This window comes from Hippopotamus amphibius, chromosome 4, assembly GCF_030028045.1.
Source record: "Hippopotamus amphibius kiboko isolate mHipAmp2 chromosome 4, mHipAmp2.hap2, whole genome shotgun sequence".
Lineage (NCBI taxonomy): Eukaryota > Metazoa > Chordata > Mammalia > Artiodactyla > Hippopotamidae > Hippopotamus > Hippopotamus amphibius.
In genome coordinates, this window is record NC_080189.1 from 458,703 (window position 1) to 481,439 (window position 22,737).

The 22,737-nt window shown below is 48.8% G+C and overlaps 1 protein-coding gene across 15 annotated transcripts in view; it reads left to right on the plus strand.

Moving 5' to 3' along the window:
• The window catches only part of NCAPG2 (non-SMC condensin II complex subunit G2), a 61,357-nt gene that overhangs the window by 32,986 nt on the left and 5,634 nt on the right, over positions 1-22,737 (plus strand). For 7 of the 15 annotated variants that reach the window (XR_009053204.1, XR_009053203.1, XR_009053202.1 and 4 more), the window contains 13 exons: positions 3,839-4,061; positions 4,369-4,472; positions 6,881-7,054; positions 8,920-8,990; positions 9,854-10,007; positions 10,101-10,274; positions 10,940-11,056; positions 11,145-11,285; positions 11,724-11,823; positions 14,488-14,675; positions 14,922-15,006; positions 15,615-17,123; positions 18,334-18,373. Coding sequence is in view for 3 of the 15 variants with exons in the window: in XM_057731858.1 (XP_057587841.1) it covers positions 3,839-4,061; positions 4,369-4,472; positions 6,881-7,054; positions 8,920-8,990; positions 9,854-10,007; positions 10,101-10,274; positions 10,940-11,056; positions 11,145-11,285; positions 11,724-11,823; positions 14,488-14,675; positions 15,615-15,755; positions 17,020-17,123; positions 18,334-18,434; positions 19,525-19,624 (1,892 nt within the window). In the remaining 12 variants the exon portion in view is untranslated. Of the gene's footprint in view, positions 1-3,838; positions 4,062-4,368; positions 4,473-6,880; positions 7,055-8,919; positions 8,991-9,853; positions 10,008-10,100; positions 10,275-10,939; positions 11,057-11,144; positions 11,286-11,723; positions 11,824-14,487; positions 14,676-14,921; positions 15,007-15,614; positions 17,124-18,333; positions 18,435-19,524; positions 19,625-22,737 lie in introns of those variants that run through there. The other 8 variants (XM_057731858.1, XM_057731857.1, XR_009053207.1 and 5 more) reach the window with 7 other exon arrangements.

Below are 22,737 nucleotides of genomic sequence, written 5' to 3' on the forward strand. Positions count from 1 at the left end.
CAGGCTTCTCATTGCGGTGGCTTCTCTTTGTTGCAAAGCAGGGGCTCTAGGCACATGGGCTTCAGTAGTCGTGGCTCGCGGGCTCTTGAGCGCAGGCTCAGTAGTTGGGGCGCACGGGCTTAGTTGATCCGTGGCATGTGGGACCTTCCTGGACCAGGGATGGAACCCGTGTCCCCTGCATTGGCAAGAGGATTCTTAACCACTGCGCCACCAGGGAAGCCCAGTGACTGCATTTTAAACTATTTGATGTCTGGTATATTCTACCAGTTGTTTGTGTCATAAAATTTTGTTTTGTCAATGTATATTTTCTTTTTGAAAGACATTAATGTAAACAGCTCCCACCTTAAGTTATATTTTTATCATATACATGAAAGTTTGTTGAAATGTTTAAATGCTTGGCACGCAGTAAACACTTAAAATATTACTTGAGAAAATGGTGAATATGAGATCCCCGTCCCCCCACGTTTTACAGAAGGAAGCAAGGAGGGATTCGTTGATTTGTGTGCATTTTGATGTACACTGTTGGGGTGAGAGTGTTTTCCTTTAACTCTACTTCTGTTCAGCTTTTGGCTAAAAATTTCAGTTGTTCATTATTATTTGGTAACACTGAACTTTCTTCCTCCACACAATAGTTCTGTGAATTTTACTTTAAAGTGCTGTTTTGTCGAGGCCCAGGATTTGGGAACAGCCTGACACATCTGTCAGTGTAGGGTCGGTGCATGGCCCTGGCGTGCCTTCATGCTGGGAAATGCAGCCACGCGGCCACGAAGAGGAGCCCGCTCACGTGGGAGCCCACGGAGGGAGGTGTGTGGAACAAGTGCAGACGAGGTGCGGGGTGCTGCCGGCTCTGCAGACCCGGGAGCGCACGCCTCACACAGCCCTGGAGAACACAGGCAGTGCACACCAGTGTCTGAGGAGGGGGAGGGGGTTGGCTGTCTAGAGACAGGGTGCTGGGGAGACCTTACTGCTGCAAAGAATACACATTATTTTATGCTTTTCGAATTTGGAACTGTGAATGTTTTTAATGAGAAAAAAAGAGTACTTTACGTGGCTCATGTGGTACAAATACCCTACGTCACACCCAGTCGCACTGCTGTGGCGTGTTTGTGGGGAATCAGCTGCTTGTGTGTGGTCCATTTCTGGACTCTGCCTGTCCCTCCTCAGGCCGGGGCCACCTCGAGCTCTCTGCAGCTTTGCAGGAGGTCTTGCAGTGTGTGTCCTCCCGCTCTGCTCTTCTTCCAGAGTTCTTGGTGGTTTGGGCCTTTGTATTTCTTGGATTTGGGCCTTTGTATTTCCATATAAAGTTTGTCAATTTCAACAAAAAAGCTGGCGGCAATTTCGACTGGATTTGGTACCATAGCCTGTTGAAAGTGTAGCTCTGAATCTGAAACGGGAGTCCCGGCGTGGTGTTCTGTTCGATGTGCGCATCCGCTTGCAGAGGGTCACGGAGGTGATGGCTGCCAGGCAGTGTGCAGAGCAGGTGTTCTGAGTTTATGGGGTTTCCCGGGAGAACGGGAGGGGCCAGGGAAGACCTGGACAAAACGCCTGTGACTGGAGAGTTTTGGTTTGGGGGGCAGCAAGAGCCGAAAAGCAAGCGCCCTGTTTTCATGAGGTGCTTCTTTCATCTGAATCCTTGACTCGCACAAGCAAGGCGGAGCGAGATGTAGTTGTGAGATCTCTGCAAAGGCTTGTTATGGGCACACCAGCTAATTCTCCTTGAAAATCAAGGCCAGAGATTGACAGGCCTGTGGAGAGGCAGCTACCAGGGGCAGGGAGGGGTTGATGCCCACCAAATTGGCTTGATGGACAGGGTGCCACGGTGCAGTTTGACACTGGCTGTGCTTGTGTCATTACTGCACATCGCACAGTCCTGGCCTCCTGCGTGCTACTTTGTAGGGAGGGGTGTCCTTCCTTTCTGTCCTTGGTGAGCCCCGACAGGCTACCCTCGGGATCCAGGAGCCACATCTCATGTGCAAAGGCCCTGGGCCAGATGATTGATACATTGTAAAGAATTAAAGCTGATTAGATAAAATCATGTCCTGTGGCCAAGGAGCAGTTACCAACTTAGTTAATAAGGCGTCTGTTTATAATTTTCATTGTCAGTGCCAGGGATTTCAAGTTGTTAATGGTTTGTTTTGAAATTCTATATTTTTTGTATTTTATAGCTTAGATTTAGGCCAAATCAACAGTTACTAATATTGAAACATCTTTATTAAAAATGGAACACGAGTTAGCAATTATGTTTTTGGTCTTGTCTGCTGTTAATAGCAACCTGTGGGTAATATGCTTGGATAAAATAAAACCTCAGGTAATTGAAGAACCCTGCGCTAATTAGAATTGTTCTGCATTTTATTTTAGAAAAAGTGAATCAAATTAAAATAGGCTAATATGGGGAGTTTCTGGAAAGGCAGACGTCAGGGAATGTTCCTGGCAAGAATCACCCCTGGAGCCTTGGCATTTGGTGTACGTGCCGTGCCGATCACGAGTTTCTGTTCAAGGTGGTCTGGTCTCCGTGAGTGCTCAGGAGCCAAGCTTTTCAATGTGAAGACCCTCTCTTTTAGGCACTGCCCCTCAGCTGGGTCGCGGTGCTGTGACGTACGGTGTTTCTTGGGTGTATTGGTTTCAGCAGGTCTGAATTTTGCGAGGCCTTGAGGCTTGAAAAGCCCCTGCTCTCCTGAGCACCTCGGTTTCCCCCTTCGGGTCTGTTGCTGTGCCGTCGGGTCCAGGGTCGACACCCAGCAAGTGGCGTGGCTGTGGGACGGCACTTGTCTTTACCCCCGTGACTCTTCAGAAACACCACGGGTGTGTGTGGAAGTGTCCCGGGAGCATCTGGGGGAACAGTCACAGTGCCGAATGTTCAGATGTCCCCTCAGGGGGAGGGGGGTGTCCGTCTGAATGCACAAGGTCCTTCCGACGTGGAGGGTGGACTGAGGTGTTGTAGGAGTGGGGAGGGGGCTGGCGCCTGGGGAGGGGCGGGGAGGAGACTGGAGCACACCTGAGTGCTGGTGAGGAAGATCCATGGAAGTCCTGGAAGGAGGGGACAGTCGTGAGAGCCAGGCCCTCGAGAAGAGTCCATGTCAGTGGCGCTGTCCCTATTACACAGATGAGTGTGTCTTTGCGCAAGTGACAGAGACAGGATTTGAACATTTCACCATCAAAGTCTATTTTATTTCTGTTATTCTGTGGTATTTCCTTTTGTTTTGAGTTTCTTGCTGAGGAGTTCAGCCCTTTTCTGTGGGCAGTGGACAGTGTTGATGCTTTTGCGCTGAGGGGCGGCAGGACAGTCCTGCCACGTGCAGGTGTGGTTGGTGGCTGGAGGAGGCCCGTGGCCACCCAGGCAGCCCCCCGGGGGGGATAGATGGCGGGAGGCGTGACCCCGTGAGGGTGCCTGTGACTGAGGTGGGAAACGGGGGGCCCACTCTAGTCTTCTGTGCCAAACCTGTTGTAAATGTTTGAATTCACTGTTCATATTAATGGGCTCAAAGTTGTGGTGTTTTAGGAAATTTATTTTTTTTAATTTTTTTTATTTTTTGGGGGGGTACACCATTAGGAAATTTTAAAATTATTAGACGGCTAACCATGACTGTCATTTGAGAGTCCACGGACGGGCCTGATGAATGACAGCACTCCAGCTGCCTTACATGTCAGTGCTTTAAAATATGGGTTTATTTTAATTTATCTCCAGAAGAGTCAGGTTCTGGGGTAGTCACTTGAGATGAATCTCCTTGAGTGTAAAAATCATCTCCGTTTTGATTATGCTCTGGAAATTTTGCTCACGATGCTTTCAAGGTTGCAGGAACACTGACAGTTTCCTTCTGCACATGTGCCTTTTCCGCAGTTTTGGAAAATATGCCCCATGGAGCACATCCTGGTCCGTCTGGAGTCGGACTCCCTGCCCGTCACTCGGCGCCTGGTGGGCCTGGTCTTCAGCTCCTTCCTGCCCGTGAACCAGCCCGAGGAGGTGTGGTGCGAGCGCTGCGTGGCGCTGCTGCAGATGAACCACGCGGCCGCGCGCAGGTTCTACCAGCACGCGCACGAGCACACGGCCTGCGCCAACATAGGTGCGCCGCCCCGCCCACCGGCCCCGCCCCAGGCCCCGCCCCGATCCTGGCCCCGCCCACGCCCCGCACCCCCGCCCGCGGGCCTGGCCCCGCCCCTTCCCGGCCCCGCCCACCTCGGCTCTGGCCGCGGCCCCGCCCATCAGGCTCCCGCCCGCCCCGGCCCCGCCCGCCGCGGTGGCCCCGTGCGCTGGGCGGTCCTCGCCGCGTTCCCTGGAAGGAACCCTTGGGTGAGCTGGGATCTAACTCCCCTGTTGGAACGTGTTGAAGAGACACGCAAATTAACTACCGGTCGCCGTGCGCATTTTAGCAAAGCTGATGCACGTGATCCGACACTGCTTGAGCGCCTGCATCCGGAGGGCCCTGCGCGCCTGCGGGGAGGACGCGGAGCCGCGCGGGCAGGAGACCGGGAGCGTGAGTTCCGCCGGGTCGGGCTGGGTCGGGTCGGGCCGGGCCGGGCCCCGGAGCCGAGGTGTTATCTCCTCGAGCTGCTACCGTAGCGGTGGTCTCACTTCCCGTGTGTTCCTCCCGCGCTGGTGCTTCAGCTCCTTATTCTGGGGACCGCAGGTGACTGTGGGAAGCATTCCTCTGCGCCCTTGGTGGTTCACTTTGGAGGTTGAGGGGGATTTAACACAAAGGGAAGATGATGATGATCATCGGTGGGCCTCCGCCTGGTTCCCTTCCGCGTTGAGCGTCTGTGCGGGCGGCGCGCGAGGGCCGGGCCTGGACGCCGCCCGTGTTACGGCTGGACCGGCTGGACGGGAGCTGGGCTGGGGAGGCTTTACTCGCCGCCACCACCCTGAGGTTCTGCTGGACACATCATCGTGCGTTCAGGTGTTGGGAATGAACTTTGTTCACAGCTGTCTTTTAAAAACTGACTTATCAGAGGTTACATAGCTGGTTCTTTTTCAGAATGCAAAGTGACCAATTAGATCATAAAAAAAGAACGCTTAAGATTTACTACTTATAAGCGGCATCTTAACCTTATAAACAAACTCATGCTTATGTACCTCGAAAGTAAAAGTTTTGGGTAGTTTTGTGGTGCTGCAGATTAGGAAACTGGCCTTTAATAGAAAGGCACAAGGTGTGGAATACACTTCAATTAAAACAAAAGAAATAGTGAAAGGCACAAAAGACAGTTGGCCCTTCTGTTGAAACGTGGTGCATGCTGGCTGCAGGGTGAGGCTCCTGCGCGGCCCCCCCTCGCCCTGGGTGCAGGCCCGCCGCCGGCGAGTCTCCAGCCGCAGGGTCGCTCTGTGCTGAGGCTGGGGCTGTGCGGTGGGGCTGTTCGCGGGCTGTCGGCCTGCCTCCGGGGGTGGGGGTGGGGGGAACGACCACTCCCCAGACCCCACCAGCCACCCGTTTCAGCGTCTCCTCTCTTCTCTGTCCACTGAGGCAGAGGTGGAGGAGAGAGGAAAGCCTGATGTTACCTTAACAGCTGAGTCTCCCTAACCGACCCATCAGCTCACACTCCTCTAAAGCCTTGGTTTGGGAAACCCTCAGCCTGGAGCACTTGGAGTCGGTTCTGCTTTTACTTTTGGTGGAATTTGAGTTCCTCTTTTTAGAATTTCCCCTCAATATATTGCTTGGGTGGGCAGAATTTTTAGGAGAGTGATGGCTGTAACTTCAGAAACCCTCGCTGGGGTGCTAGCTGCGGGCTCGCAGGGCCCTGCACCTCTGGGCCACCCCTGCACACGTGTGCTGATGATGGAAGTGGTTTGCAAGAGAGCAAAAACCATTAGTTTTTAAATATTGAAGGAACTCTCCACCCCATTGTTAAACCTAGGCGTTACTGAGAAAGCTTGCATTTTATAACCTTTTAGGTTGGTTTCTATACCATCAGAAAACACGAGGGTTTAGAAATACGTAGCTCCATTGTAACTGGTAGTAGAAAAGAAATACAATTTGTTGTCTGGATGTTGTCGTTCTAAGAATATATAATGGCTAAAAGCAACGTGTTTTGAATTGGTTCTTTTACTTTTTGCCATTGCTATCTACCAAAAATCTCTGCTTTCTATTTAATGAAATGTTAGGAACTTATATTTTTGTAAAGGCTTTCTCAGAGCGCTTTAATGGTAAGAGTGCTATGCTAAACGTTAGAATTTAGAAAGGAAAATTAAGTACAGGTTGAAATTTTGTCAATTTGTTATTTGTATCATTCTCATAGTAGTTTCTAAGCCTTTAGTAGTTTTATTACTTTTTAAATTTAGCCGTGTCATTCCAAGTGTTAAATACCTATTGAAAAATCTAACATTATTTAGCAACTACTTGTGTTTTTTCTGTGTATACTCATTAATTAATTCGTTCCCTGTATCTCTTCCTGTTACATTTGAGTAGCACAAAAATACCAACACCTGAAATGAATGATGCTTTGCGTCTCAAGGTGGTCCCCTTTCAGAAAGTGGTCGGTGTGGTTATTTGCAAGTTGTCAGAGTTTGTCACCATCGCAGGACAGGGCTCGTATCTGAACTGGAGCACATGCAGGCGTGCGTGTGGTGGTGGGGATGTGGGACCTGCCCTCTGCACAGACGAGGGAATCACTAGGAGACACTCAGGACACAGCGGTACTGTGGCTCCCTGCCAGCCGAGTGTGGAAGGTGTCACTAGGTCTGTTACTTGGAAACAACCCAGAGCAGCCCATGGTCAAGGGGGCGTCGGTCCCATCAGACGTCACACCACAGTCTCGGGGCTTCTATCTGCCGGTCCTTTCCATTTCTGCAGAATTCTGAGGCCTGGAATTCTGAGATGTGCTTTTAGACACAGAATTGTTCTCTCAATAGTTATGATTTGATTCTTTCACAATACGGTTCTTTGTATCTTAGACTCTGGACCAAACACTGTCTGTAAGTGATGCTGCGTCCATGGCGGGTTTGTTGGAGATCGTTGTGATTCTGTGGAGAAGCATTCACAGGAGCATGGAGAATAACAAAGAGGCCAGAGTGTACACCGTTAGCAAGTTCGCCTCTGTGCTGCCGGAGTACATGACAGTGTTTAAGGTAAGACTGGCCGCCCTGCTAAGCAGACATGCCTGGGTCACGTTTGTGCAGAACCAGGCTCTGAAGCTGCTCCCCATCTGCAGAGTGGGGGGCTGAGCCCGCTCCCACCCCGGGACGTTCGGCCTCTCATCCTTCACGGGGCAGGACCACGTGTCCTCCAGCCTCCGTCCCAGCACCCACAGACGTGTCTGGGGAGCACCGGTTTTCTGTCTCTAATGGCGTGCAACACTATTTTAGAATCTGGTTTGATTTGTTGGGAATTGAGGAGTTTGTGAACATCGAGATGTCGCAGCACCTTGGTTTTGGGGGCAGTTGTAGGCGTCTGATGGCACCCTGTACACACATGTTTCTGAAGGATCTCAAGTATCTGTCTGCGTTCTTGGGACAGACAGAACCGTGTGTATAACTTCTGTTTGGATGGAGGAAACCTCCTCATTCCTTGACTTTTTATTTGTGAACAAAGGCCATATTTCAAAACTAATGAAAATAAAGCTGCTATGTGGAAATGCAGATTTATTCCCAATTATGAAGAAAGCATGGCTTAAATATAGAAAGGTCATAGGTCTCATGAAACTCACCTTTCTCTTGGTGAGTTTTACTTTTGGTTCTTTTATAACTGCTTACGTGGCCTTTCCTGAGCCGCGTTTCTGTGACTGATACATCTCCGAGCTCCGTTCTGCCTCTGAAGTGCAGACGTGACCCGTCTGAAGGTACACAGTCAAGGCTGCCCAAGTCACTAGGACGTTTAAAGCCTCAGATCATTGCACTGGGCTGAGGAACAGAAGATGAGCACGGAGGCCGTGGGGTACCGGACCAGGTGACAGGTGGACAGTGCGGCCCAGGCGTGTCTAGGAAGAGGGAGGCGACCACTGAAGCCTTTTAGTGCCGAATGATTCTGGCCCGAGAGCTTCTCTGCCCTCAGTACCTCAGAAGACCTTGTGGTTAGGCCGTTAAGTGGATAACTCATCTACCAGCCACACACGGCGTGCAGTCAGGACTGGCTGTCAGCCGACTGTTGTAACGATAAGAAACATTTTATTGGGAGTCGGGGGTGAGGGTGGGTTCACTCTGACTGCATGGAAATTAGTTACAGACCAAATTGTGACGTTGCTCCTGTTTCTGTTTCACGTGTATTTTCAGGAAAATTGTTGGTTCTTTTCCTTTCAGGATCCATCTTCTTTCATTCTTTCATCCACCCACGCGCATTTCCTATCACATGATCTTGATGGCGTCTGCCCTCTCTGTCACTGTGATGCTAGTGGTGGTGGTGAGGGGCTGCCCGAGGCGGCCCCCGCACCCGGCTCCTGCCGCAGCCCCACCCTCAGACGCACCCTTCTCCCTGTGGTGTCCCTGCTGGTTGGGGTGTGGGGTCTGATGGGACTTGGGTTTGGCTAGGTAGCTCTGTTGCACTGCACTGTCTTCCTAAGGTATTCTAATGATTTTATTTAAGAAGTTTTCTGACTAGTTTCATTCTTTTGATTTTTATTCTTCAGGACACGCCAAGTGTATAGAGTTGGGTTTTTTTTTTCCTTTCATCAGTATTAGTTTCCAAATACAAGTCAGTGCCTTGATAGCAAGGACTGTTGTCTCTTCTGGTTACTGCTGTGTCCCCAGGATCTCCTGGCACACAGTAAGTGCTGAATGAATATTTGCACAAATAATACATCCCAGAAGGTAGTGAAGCGTCCTGTAAAAGTTTGAGGAGACTTATCAACCTGGTGCTTCCCGGGGGTGACGTCCTCCTGCTGAGAGAGCGTCACTTTAGCTCCTCCTGAGCGGCTTTGACAGTGGGTTCCTGGGAGTCCTGGGCCCTCGGGCTCCCAGTGTTTACGTTCCCTGTTGCTGTTGTCTTTTCACGCTTTCAGGACGATCGCTGCAAGACCCCTCTCTCCGTCTTGGCCTCCCTGATGCCGGCCTCGGCCGTGCCCACCTTCAGGTGCCCGCCCTCTCCCTGTGCTCCGGGTCTCACTTGGCGATGCCTGCACGGCCTTCAAGCTCCCGGTGCTGCCCCGCCCCCACCTCCTCCCCTGTGGCAGGGAGAGCAGGGGATGCGGCTTCCAGGGTCCGGGGCTGCTGAGGGACACAGGAAGCCACCGTAGGGACTGAGAGTCGGGTGTTGTCCACGCGCCAGGTGGTGAGATGGGAGCCCACCACGGAGCCTCGGCCACACGTGGCTCTGAGTGCTCGAAACGTGGCATCTGGGTTGGGACAGGCTGTGTGTGCAGGGTGCACACAGACTTGGGGACCTGGTGTGGAAAGAGGGACGTAACATGTCTCATCAGTAGTTTTCTACAGTGACCACTTCTTACAGAATGTTGTGGATAGGCTGGGCTAAATAAGATATACTATTGAAATTAATCTTGTCTTTTTAGATGTGGCTCTAGAACCTTTTAAAATGACACGTGACCTGCTTTTGTGGCTCACCTGATGTTTTTTATTGGGCAGTGTTGCTCTAGGGTGTTGGTTATTAACTCAGTAAAAATTGCTTATTTTTATTCATATTTATAGAAATGTGCATATTTTGATGCTAAACAAATAGTATTCCTCCCAAATTAGGAATCTTTACTCTAGAGTCTGACAGAGACAACACAGGAGCAGAAGGCGAGGGTTTGTGTGTGCAGGGCAGTGCGTGTGGGGAGACAATGTGTTCTTCCTGCGGTGGAGAGTGTCCGTGAGCTCCCATGATAGCGGGGCTTATGTACCCTTAGCTTTTAGCTGCTTCATTTTCCCCACCTTTTAGGAAAGTGAGGAACTGTTGTTGAGATATTAGATGTGACTTTATACGTGTGGCATTTTCAGCTGTGGTGTGATTTCCACACTAAGAAACCAGGAGGAAGGAACAGCCGACAGGAGCTATTGTATTTTGTTGGACTGTCTCTGCTCCTGGGGGCAGGTGGGACGCATCCTGGAGCTCGTGTGTGACTGGCTGCCGGAGGAGCAGCCTCAGAGCAAGGTACAGCTGTGTCATGTTTAAAAGTTGTCTCTTAAATCAGCTGTGTGCTGGCGCTCACGTGCTCTCCTGCTGCCCGTCTCTCTGCTTCCCCAGGGTAACTCTGCATCTAAGCGGAAGGTGCGGGTCCAGGACCCACGTCCAGTCAAACCCGGGCTGGCGCTGGTCTACCTGGAGTACCTGCTGACCCACCCGAAGAATCGTGAGTGCCTGCTCTCCACGCCCCAGAAGAAGCTGAACTGTCTTTTGAAAGCACTTGAAACGTCCAAGGTAACTTTGTGGAACAGATACAGACTCCGTGGAAGTTGAGTGATAGAGTAAGAGCTAAGTTTTCCGTGTCTATAGTGTAAAATTTTCACCTGGGGGCGGGATGGGACTGGGTGAACATTCCGGGGCCCTGGGCTTTCTACCAAGTCAGGTTCAGAGCCCAGTGTCCTGTCGAGTCTGCTCGAGGATGAGCCTGTCTGTGGGGACAGGCCCGTCGGCTGGAAGACTGCCCGCCATCCCCAGGCCCCCTGGCTCTGGTGCTGCTCCTTGACGTGGGAATCCTGGCCCCTGAGTCCAGGCAGGCTTTTCTAGGGCTCTCTGGGGAGCGAGTCCTCTGAGGCCCCATCTCCTCTCTCTGGCCTCGCTCCCTGGCTGTCTCCTCCAGGCCAGCCCTCTGAAACAGCCTGTTCCTGCCGCTGCCACCCGCATCTGGTTGTGCCGGAGGCTCCCGCCCACCATCCCTGGGTGGCAGGGGGTGGGGGTGGGGGGGGGTGGTGCTGCAGGAAGCAAAGGGAGGCGCCCTCAGCTGGATCCTGAGGGCTCCTCGAGCAGCACCTGTGAAAAGTCGTCTTCCTGTCCCTTTGCGGGAGGCCTGGAGGAGGGGGGACACGTGCCACACGTGCCGACTGCTCAGCCAGCACCTGGCCTGCAGATGTCCTGTTTCACAGGTGGATCTGGAGTCGATTTTGCAGTCGCCAGGTGGGAGCCCTCACCCCCTGAGTGAAGGCCTTGCCCTGCGAGCCTTCAGCCTCCACTGCCGGCTGAGTGTCCATCTTCAGCACAAGGTGTGTCTGCAGACACCTTGGGTCAGAACATGGGGCGTGTCGGCCCAGTGACTCTGTGACTAACCCGTCTTCTGTTGTCATTGGACAGTTCTGCTCAGAAGGCAAAGTTTACCTGTCCACTTTGGAAGACACTGGGGTTTGGTTGGAAAGCAAAGTTTTATCTTTCATCCAAGATCAAGAAGAAGAATATCTGAAGCTTCACAGGGTCGTTTATCAACAGATTATCCAGGTTAGAAGTCTTAAGATACGGAAACCATTCTCCACGTTGTGCTGTGCTTCCAGGGTTTATTTTCTGATTTAAAGTTGTGAGTTTAGTCAATAGTGCTGCTCTTCTTAAATACTTGCAGTGGCATCTGAAGATCTAGAGTTTATCTTTTGGCAAAGCATAAACTGCATAGTTGTAATGTAATTTTACACATCACATGTAACAGGCATCCAGTACTGTTTGCGGAGTTACATGAGATGTGTTTCTAGATTTCTTAAAGAAAAGTGAGAATTAATGTATCTTTATGGAAATTCCTTTATAAAATATCTTTGTAAACATCTGCTTCATGAGATACCTAGTAGTACCTTGGGTATCAGGAGCTTTACCAGCTGGACGTGTCCCCTCTTTTCCTCTCTGTGGCCCTTGTTGGGAAACCACGCGTCGTGTCTGCCTCTCTTACAGACCTACCTGACTGTGTGTAAGGACGTCATCATGGTCGGCCTTGGTGACTGTAAGTTTCAGACACAGCTGCTACAGCGGAGCCTTGCAGTCATGCAAACAGGTACTTCGCTTATTAAAGGGTGAGTGTAGAGCAAGTACCCGTCAGAACCAGTCCCTCTCTCCCTCCCTCACCGTGCTGGACAGGGCTCTCGCTTTCAAGTGACGGATGTGTGACACAGAGTAGCGTACACGAGAGAGGACTGAACAGGCTGTGGCAGCCAGGAGGTTCGGAGGCGTCTCTGGTGTCAGACGTGGCAAATGCAGAGGTTCCGGTGGGGTCTGCGGATTCTCCCCAGCGCGTGTGCGATTGCGGCTGGCTCGGCCGTGGTCACCATGCAGTCCCAGCCTGTCTGCTTGTCCCGTCCTGGGTCCACGCGGCAGAGCTCCAGAAACGTTGTCGTCGTGTGTGTGTGAGCCAGGAGTTGTGTAATGCCCCCCCCCCCCGGGGACCACTGGGAAGTGCTGTCACCCCAAGGACAGGACCCCTAGTAACTGATACAGCGTCCACGCTTGCCCTGTACTAGGGGCCAAGTTATGTGTGTTGAGTGAGTGAGTGAGAAGTCGGCCTCCTTCCAGGTGGGCTGGGCTGAGGGCTTACCTGCAGCGTCCCATCCACGGCCCAGGCCAGAGCCTTGCAGCCCTGGCTTGTGGTGGCCCGGGGGGAGTGTGGGGGGGAGTGGGGGTGGATCCTGTAGAGCTGGGTAGAGGGCCCTGCAGATGGCACACCCTGTCCAAGACAGAAAGGGGCCTGGGTCCACGTGCTTCTCTGTGGCTGCTGCTATGGGCCGGGCTAGTGAGCATCTGCTCATGTGTGGACTTGTGGTGGCCTGAGACGCTGACCATCAGCACTGGGCCGACATCACCCCCAGCTTAGCCGTCCCTGTGCACCGGTCACTCTGGAGCAGCAGGAACTTCCACAGTGAGGGCCTTCTGTTTCCCATAGCTGTGAATCCCGACATACGTTGAGTAACTTAGCATATTGTACTTAACCACTAAGCGTATGTCTTTGGTTATAAGGCATATATGGCTTGAATGTAATGAAATAACTTCCAATTAAAACTTTCAACATTTCAGATTTTCGTCCGTAAGTAAAGACACTAGTTAGCGTGAGGTTTTCCCGCAGCACCAGGACTGTGAGGGTGGATGCAAGGGGACAGGCCCCCTTATCCTCAGAGCCCTGTCACCCTCCACACGGTGGCCTCTGCTGAGCTGCTTTGCGACTGAGCTGTGTGGAGAATGTGTATCCCTCACCTTCTTCTAGATAGAGATTCGTTTCTTGAAAGTTTCTATTAAGTTTGCAAAGACTCTCCAAACTTTGTGCTGACTCTGGTAGTGCCGTACACCTTTTGAGGGGCAGACCCACCTGGAACGTGACCATTTCTTTTACTTACTTTAGCAGCAGAATTTGGATTTGGAGTTAGTTTCTTATCTCTGTCTCAAGTAGAGCTTCTGTGTCATATGAATCTCTTTCATAAACCAAGGAGCTTCCCTACTAAGGCCACACGACTCCTATGTAAGGTAGGAGAGGTCACACCGCTTTGTCTCCTAGATACTAATCTTTTAATGAGGAACATTATTTCTGTGCTTTTCTATGTGACAGGTGTTTTTTTTTTTAACTTTTTATTTTTTTATATTTTACAATAAACTGCATATATTTAGAGTGTACTATTTGGTATCCCAATCTCCCAATTCATTCCCGCCCCCCCCACCGTCCCCGCTTTCCGCACTTGGTGTCCATATGTTGGTTCTCTACATCTGTGTCTCTATTTCTGCCTTGCAAACTGGTTGATTTGTACCATTTTTCTATAGTCCACATATATGTGTTAATATACAATATTTGTTTTTCTCTTTCTGACTCACTTCACTCTGTATGACAGTCTCTAGGTCCATCCATGTCTCTAAAAATGTATGTGACAGGTTTTTTAAAAATATACATGTATAGTTTATATAGTATATATTTGTAAATGTATGTAAGGAAGAATCATGGTTCCTGTCCAGTCCAGCAGGGAGGCAGCCCGACATACAGACCTGAAGGTTAGTCAGTGGTGGGCAGTGTGGATGTAGCGCGGGGCAGCACGGGGCAGAGTGGGCAGAGCGGGGGTGGCGCGGGGCAGCGTGGGGCGGGGGAGGTGGCGGCCGCTGGCTCTGTTTACAGGCAGCTTACAGACAAGTCTGGGTAGAAACAAAAAGGAAATTTGAAGGTCCTCAGGATGCATTGTAGAATTGAGTTCACGCTGTGAAGACATTTTCCAAATTATTGCCACACAGGAAAGGAGAGAAGGACACCAGTAAACTACACAGTTTGGGGATTTAACAGAGTTGGCCTTGGAGATTCTTAGGTCATATCTTGAAAGCTTTTGGTCTTTCCTCTCAGACCCGACATCGATGGTCACCATCATGTGAGAAATTAAGACACGTCCTCCACCCAGGTGTTCAGGGAACCACGTGTGCAGTTGTTCTTAGCGCCTGAGCCGCGTGTGCTGTCACTGTCCTCGAAGGCATTGGCTTTGTATTTAATAAAAGGAGCAAGTTGTGTGTGTGTGTGTGTGTGTGTGTGTGTGTGCGTGTGTGTGTTAAACTTTATGTCAATCTGACCAACCTGGTATTGGCTCACCAGCAGCTCTCTCTTTTAAGTTACTGTAATATACATGTGTTAAGTGAAAAATGTAATAATTTCAACTAAATTGGGTGATTAAAGAACTGATTTTTCCAATTTTCTTTCCAGTGAAGGGATTTTTTTATGTTTCACTACTTCTCGGCATTCTGAAAGAGGTAACGGGAAGCTGCTTGGTGCAGAAGGCAGATTCAGAGGAAGAAGTCGCAGCGCTGTTTGATGTGGTCCAGAAAGTGTTTCAACAAATGTTGGAGTGTATGGCACGGGGCTTCAGGAAGCAGCCAGAAGAAGGCTTGCAGGTACTGGCATCTGCCCAGCACGTGCGGGTCCAGAGCTAGAGGGACAGCGCCCACCTGGCGGACCAGGGTGTGCGGGGCCCAGCCTGCGCACATACTGGCCCCTTCGCACGTCTGGGCCATAGGGCATTGGCAGGGGGAGGTGCCACCTTCAGCCGGTGCTGCCAGCCCTCTCCCTAGGGTGGCACGCTCTGGGGCGGGAGGCCAGGGCGGCCAGGAGCCCTCTGCTAACCACCTGTCTGGGGACAGTGTTGGCGGGTTCAGATCAGCAGGCCAGCGGCCCAGGAGCTCCTCAGCCCAGCAGGACAGAAGCAGAGAATGGATGCAGTAGCTTGTGAGTGCTCAGCTCTTAGTAGTGAAGATTTAAAAGATGCTTAAGTGGGAGGATGTTTATAAACTGTTGAAACTTTCAATTTTATTCTGTTTTTAGTTGGTAGAGGTAGTTGAAGGTTATTGGCCATATTGTCTGTAGCCTAGTTCATATTTGAGTTAATTTGAAATAGTCCTGTTTTTGATGAGTTGGTTCAAGTGTCTGATCTGTTTATGTAATTTGTGCCAAAATTATGCCAAAATTATTTTCGTTTCTCACTACTGGCTGCGCAGCTTTGTTCAGGACACGCGGCCTCACAGTGGGTGTTTTCTCTTGATGTCAGTGATATTTCTTCATCTTTCTTTCCTTTCAAAAACTTTAGTAATGTTATTGATACCCTTTTCCTTGGGGATTTTTCTTTGCTCTGGGGAAAGAATGCCATAAAGGTCCCTCCCGGCAGGCTTCAGTCCTGTGGGTCACCTTCTGGCCGTGGAGTCCATCGGCAGAGGGGAAGACGCGCGCAGCGCCGGCGGGCAGATGAGATGGGCCGGGCCCCCAGGGGACAGCAGGAGGAGGCCTCATTCTTGAAAGTGGTTTTGTAAGCCTGACAGGGACTGATGTGTTTTTTGTAGCTCCTTCATTCTGTTCAGACCCCTCTTCACGAGTTCATCAGCGCCGTGCAGTCCCGGCACGTGGACACGCCCGTCCACCGTGGCGTGCTCTCCACGCTCATCGCAGTGTCCGTGGTCGAGATAAGCCACCGGCTCCGAAAGGTGAGGGGTGTTATCCTGAAACTGGTGTGTTGCGTTTTGCCTGCTCAGGAGGCGGTTTCCTGCTGGCAGCACATTTTTGTGTTTTCCCAAGTCCTTCTCTAGAGCTCAGGTCTGCTTCTCCCTCAGCGGCACCTCACTGTTCCGGGCCTGCTTTGTGGTTAGAGTCACGTGACCTTGGGGAGACACATGCGAAGGATGTTGTCGTTCTTGATGAAAACCCAGCTGGTCCTTCCACCGAGAACACTTCTTTTTGCCGTGTTGTAGAGAGCCTTGCTGTACATATGTCCTTCTTTTCTATTCCTGTTGAGCATGGGGAATGTGAGCCTCTGCTCGCAGTGTAAGCAGGTGGTTTGCTCGCCCCTGCTCTGTAAAGGTCTGGCCAATGTCCTGGCAGTAGCCTGTTTCATGTGATCGGCCTGCTTGGTTCAACAGAAGCTGCTCTGTCATGGCGTGGAACCCTGGTGGCAGCAAGCCTTAAGATGGTCAGATAATGACGGAAAGATGAAATCTGACAGGAAACGTACAAATGCAAATGTATGATTTGTATAAATTTGTATTGTAAAATCAAAAATATAAAAAAAAGTTGACAAAATGATAAGACATGAATAGAATTTAAGGCCCTTCCGAAAGCTTAAAAGGGAGGAGTGTGATTCTGGGACCGAACACAGCACAGGAACTGGAAGTTATTCAGGCCTGTGAGCTGCACAGCTGATGACTGTGAGTCCACCAGTGGTCTGGGGGCCGCCGTGGCTCACCATCTACTTTTGTAAGTAAAGTTATGTGGGAACGTGACCGCGCCTGTTTATTTACTTTTTTCCTGTGGCTGCTTTGCACGATAGCAGCAGAATTGAGTGGCTGTGGTAGACATCATTTTGCCCACAAAGCTGAAAATATTTACCGTTTTACTACTTCATAGAAGAAGTTTGAGTTGAGAAAACCTGACCTGGACTAATAAGAGTAACGCGTTATTTGCGTAGTGTAGAAACACCTTGTTTACAGAAGAACATACGTTAAATGGTGTTTGACAGAAGGCTTGTCAAGTGACGTGTCTCTCTTCTTCTGTCGCGTTGGTCGGCACCACTGTGCACAGTGATAGGGTAATCGTAACTGTGGTGGGCACGACAGCCGTTAATAACAGTCAGTATCTTGAGCTTCTGGAAAGCCTTTCTTTCTCAAGTTCAGAAGAAAACCCAGAGACGTGTAAGATGAGTGATTAGCTCAGGTTCAGTCTCCATTCATGTCACTGACTTGACTTTTTTTTTAGGTCTCTGATACTGAAGCGCTTGCTCCCCCAGAGGGTCTTTCAGCCCTTCCGCCGTTTTCAAGGTGTTTAATAGGAATAATAATAAAATCTCCGAATGTAGTCAGGTAATCCCTTTCTCTTTGTTGTCCTCTACTCCTGTCGTGGCTATAACCTCTCAGTAACTTTAGCTCTATTCCTTTTACTCTCAAAATTTCTCAAAAGTGCATTTTTTTTCCCTAAGAGAAAACATTCCACACAGTTTTCTCTCATTTTATCAGAGATTAAAAATATTAGCATTATACTTATACAAAGAGAAATTCTAACTTTCTGAAAGATATATTCATCCAAAGAGTCTCTGGTTATCTTATCATAAGTGCAGTTCATTTAGAGAGAAACACTTAAAATGGTCATGTCACTGAGATGCTTCCTATGATGGACACTTTACTTTAAAACACTTGACTGGGGTAAGCACCGTGTGGCTTGGATTCGGTGTCACCTGACCTGATTCTAGGGTGGCACATGCTGGACTGGTGGGCTACAGAAGAGGTGGTTTTACAGATGTCTGATACCTTTGGAACTTTAACAGTAGATTTGTTCATTGCAAACTTCGGAAGGCATCACGTTTTTTTTTTTAAGAACTTTTATTGAGATACAGTTAACAGACAATAAGCTGCATATATTTAGAGTGTACAATTTGGTATCCCAATCTCCCGATTCATTCCCCCCCAACCCTCCCTGCTTTCCCCACTTGGTGTCCATATGTGTGTTCTCTACATCTCTGTCTCTGTTTCTGCCTTGCAAACTGGTTGATTTGTACCATTTTTCTGTATTCCACATATATGTGTTAATATACAATATTTGTTTTTCTCTTTCTGACTCACTTCACTCTGTATGACGGTCTCTAGGCCCATACTTGTCTCTACAGATGTCCCAGTTTCCTTGCTTTTTACAGCTGAGTAATATTCCATTGTGTATATGGACCACATCTTTTTATCCATTCATCTGTTGATGCAGAAGGCATCACTTTTAACAGCTGTGAATTATCATTCAACAGCATGCGAAATCTTTTTCGTGGGCATTGTGAGTATGAAGAGTGGCTGATTCTCTCACCAGAACGTCCCTGGCTTGCTTCCTAGCAATAGCCTCTGTTGTCAGTGTCTCACCTGTGTGATCTGGCAGAGCTGCAGTGAAGAGTACAGGAGAGTTCAGTCAGCTTCCCGTGCTACCTGAACGCTGGAAGCCATGGTGGTTGATGACTCTTGGCTGTGTTTGTCTTTCTATAAAGGGTTAAGATGTACTATAGAGCAATTTCAGTTGTTTTTTACTTTTTTGCAGGTCATTTTTAGATGAATTGAAGGCATGTGTTATTTCCGAGGATATTGAAGGCATCGTGTGTCTCACGGCTGTTACGCACATTATCTTGGTTATTAATAAAGGTTGGTTATGTTTTCTCTCCTACCGTCTGGGACATTGCTGGGTGCGTCTTACACAAAACCGTTGTGGACAGTTTGGGAACGGGTGCCCTGCCAGTCGAGCTGTCGCGGTGCTTTCCCGTGCGCTCCACGCCCTGCACACGTGCTGTCTGCCTGGGCATCTGCTATGTAGCTGCCCTGTACCCACTTGAATAACAGTAGCTTCTTAATGCAGCTCCTGTCCACTGTCCGCATTGGACCCATTACGTCTCCCTCTCTGTACCTCAGACAGAATTTCTGTTGATTTGTCGTTTATCACCTTTGGCGTGTGTGTTTAAAAACCTGAGTTCATTTTTGCTCATGATGGTTAGTTAGCGTGTCTGTGTCTTGCTTAGCTTTAACCGTGCCTGTTCTGAGTATCCCAGCCAGCTGCAGTAGTACCTGGAAAATAATTGGAGATGCCTACGAAATGCTTACCTACGTGTAAAATATAGTCATGTCCCTGCAGATGCACTACTGTTAAGCTTCTGTATTTTTTGACCAGCTTTACTAATGTTGAAGCTATTTTCTAAGATATTATACGCAGAGTGCTTCTCTCAGAACAGGCCTCCCCATGAGCATGGGTGCGTGGCGTGGCTGCAGATTCATGACGGGGTCTGTAACTAGTTTGACCCAGGCTGGGCATCGGGAAAGACTTGCCTGAGAGAGTGTCTCCTGGGGAGAAATCTGTAGGAAAAGGGACGTTCTCCATGGGGAGGGTGTTAGGATGGGGCTTGGGGTGCAGATGAGCACCTAGTACTTAATAGGAACTTACGTATTTGTTGGACAGGTGATGCCTCTACATGTGTTAGTTGCGTTACTGTGGAAGGTGCTGGTGATCAAGTCTGACGGTGTGGACAGAACTCAGGGGGCATGGCCTTGGGAACCACCTCAGAGCGGATGAGGTGCTGTTGTCATCACTCCCTGGGTCTTCTGACATCCCTTTCAAGGGATGATTGCTGTTCCACAGGCCAATGGATGCACTAACTCAGAGGAGAGGGGAAATTGTACCTGCACTGATAGAGTGTGTGTGCTTGTTGTGTGGTTGTGTTCAATATTCTTCTGTCTTTAACAGGTAAACATAAGAGTTCAAAAGTGAAGGGTGTTGCAGCTACTGTTCACAGAAAACTAAAGACGTTCATGGAAATTACTTTGGAAGAGGATAGCTTGGAAAGGTAAGCACTAGACATCCACCAGGTGTGATTATCTGAACACCACGCGTTATCCCTTAGGAGTGTTGTAGATCACATGTTCGTTTCTGCTGGTCACAGCCAGCTAGGAAACTGGGGATTGAGGGGGTAGAGGTGTTTCTCTTGTCAAGGCCCCTTGAGCATGTGTTTTCAGTATTTCCTCATCCTGTCTTTAAAAACAAAAACAAAACTGTCATTTGCAAGATTCTGCCCTGGAAAAGTAAGGGCATACAAACTCATTCTATATGGTTTTATTTTATTTATTTTTTAATTTGTTTTATTTTTAATTTATTTTTGGCTGTGTCGGGTCTTAGTTGCGGTATGTGGGCTTCTCTCTAGTTCACGTGGGCTCTGTTGTTGCGGTGTGCAGGCTCTCTAGTTGTGGAGTGCAGGCTTAGTTGAGCTGTGGCACGTGGGATCTTAGTTCCGGGACCAGTGATCAAACCCACGTCCTCTGCATTGGAAGGCAGATTCTTAACCATGGAACCACCAGGGAAGTCCCGTCATTTTATATGGTTTTAAACCTAGATAGATTATATTTGGTGGTTTGCTATATTTTTGAAACTATGGGCATTCATGCCTGGGATATAATTACCATTTTACAGGTATCCCCGTGGGGAATGGGAAAGGTCCCTCAAGAGACTGAAGAAATGTGCGTTGTTTTCTACTTCCTGGGTAGCCCGTTGCTGCCACAGGGACTGCTGAGAATGTGTTCACTGAGCTATTTTTCCAGCCAGGTGTTTTTGCTGCTATGTGCAGTTTTTGATGTGCTGTGCAATTTCCTGTAGACTCTTTTCTGAATTGTTTTTGACTCTCAGACCAGCCACAGAAAGTGTTTTTCCTGCTGTTTTCTTTCTTTTTGTGGCATGAGGGCCCTAGAGCATGTGGGCTTCAGTAGTTGTGGCACACGGGCTCAGTAGTTGTGGCTTACGGGCTCTAGAGCTCAGGCTCAGTGTGGCGCGCAGGCTTAGATGCTCCGCGGCATGTGGGATTTTCCCGGACCAGGGATTAAACCTGTGTCCCCTGCATTGGCAGGCGGATTCTTAACCGCTGTTCCACCAGGGAAGCCCCTCCTGCTGTTTTCTGAACATCGTACTGTTAAGTGTTACAGAGCTTTGAACCAGGTAATTAGTCTTATATACGCCTGGGAAGTGAGCCACTTTCCATAGCCACTTTCTCCTTTGGAGAGAGGCTTTCAAAATCTTAAATTGCTAACTTATGAACAAAGGTAGTTTTATCTCTTCCTTCCCAATCTGTATACCTTTCTTCCCTGTTCCTGTCTTGCTGCGCAAGCTAGGGCTTCTGGTACAGTATTGAAAAGAGCGGTGAAAGGCACGGTTGTCCTGTGCGTGATCTCAGTGCGAAAACTCTGCAGTGCTCACCGCCAAGCAGTGTTAGCTGTGGGCGTTCTTCGTCAAGTTGAGGATATTCTCCTCTATTCCTAATTTACAGATAGTTCCTATCACAGTGGGTGTTGGATCTTGTCAAAGGCTTTTTCTGCATCTACGGACAGGATCATATGATTTTTCTTCTTTAGGTTACATTAGTCGATTTTCAGATGTTGAACCAGCCTTGCACACCTGGGATAAATCCCACTTGGTCATGGTGTATAAGTTTTTAATACACTGTTGGGTTTAATTTGCTAATATTTTGTTGAGTGTTTTTGCATCTGTGCTCATGAGTGATTCTGTAGTTATCTTTTCTTGTAATGTTTTTGGCTCTGCTCCTTGGGAATTGCTGGCCTCCTAGAATGAGTTCGGAAGTATTCCTTCCTTTCTGTGTTCTGAAAGAACACTGTAAAGAATTGGTATAGCTTCTTCCTCAAATATTTGGTAGAATTCACCAGTGAATCCATCTGGGTCTAGTGCTTTCTGCTTTGGAAGGTTGTTGGTTATTGATTCAATTTTTTTTTAGTAGACGCCTCTTCAGATTGTCTCTCCTTGAATTAGTTTTGGCAGATGGTGCCTTTCAAGGACTTGGTCCATCTCATCGAGCTTGTCCACTTTGTGGTATTCCTTAATTATCTTTTCAATGTCCATGGGGTCTGTAGTGATGCCCCCGTGTCATTTCTGATGTTAGTAATTTGTGTCCTCTTTTTTATTTTCAGCCTGGGTAGGGGCTTATTGGTTTTATTGCTCTTTTAAAAGAACCAGCTTTTGGTTTCATTGATTTTCTCTGTTGATTTCTTTTTTTCAATTTTTTTTTTTGCTTTCCGCTTTAATTTTTATTATTTCTTTTCTTTTGCCTGTTTTGGATTTAATTTGCTTTTTTTTTTCCTTTTTCCTGGTTTCCTAAGGTGGAACCCTAGATTACTGATTTTATTTTTTTTTATTTTTATTTATTTATTTTTTAAGAATCTGCTCTTTTTTTTAAAAAACAAATTTTTATTTACTTATTTATTGGTTGCATTGGCTCTTTGTTGCTGTGCATGGGCTTTCTCTAGTTGCAGAGAGCAGGGGCTGTGCTTCATTGCAGTGGCTTCTCTCGTTGTGGAGCATGGGCTCTAGGCATACAGGCTTCAGTAGTTGCAGCACGTGGCCTCAGTAGTTGTGGCATGTGCACTCAGTAGTTGTGGCTCACGGGCTTAGTTTCTCTGTGGCATTTGGGATCTTCCCAGACCAGGGATCAAACCCGTGTCACCCACATTGGCAGGCAGATTCTTAACCACTGCGCCACCAGGGAAGCCCCTGGATAACTGATATCAGATGTCTCTTCTGATCTATTCAGTCAGTGCTATAAATCACCCTCCAAGCACTGCTTTTATTGCAGGGCACACATTTTGCTGTTGTGTTTTCATTTTCATTTAGTTAAAAATATTTTAAAATTTCTCTTGAGATTTCTTCTTTGTCCCATGTGTTCTTTAGAAATGTTTTATTTATTTATTAAGTAAATAAGCAAGTTTATTTATTTTTATTTATTTACTTATTGGCTGTGTTGGGTCTTCATTGCTGCACACGGGCTTTCTCTAGTTGTGGTGATCGGGGGCTACTCTTCATTGCAGTGTGCGGGCCTCTCCCTGTGGTGGCCTCTGCTGTTGTGGAGCATGGGCTCTAGGCACTTGGGCTTCAGTAGTTGCAGCACGTGGGCTCAGTAGTTGT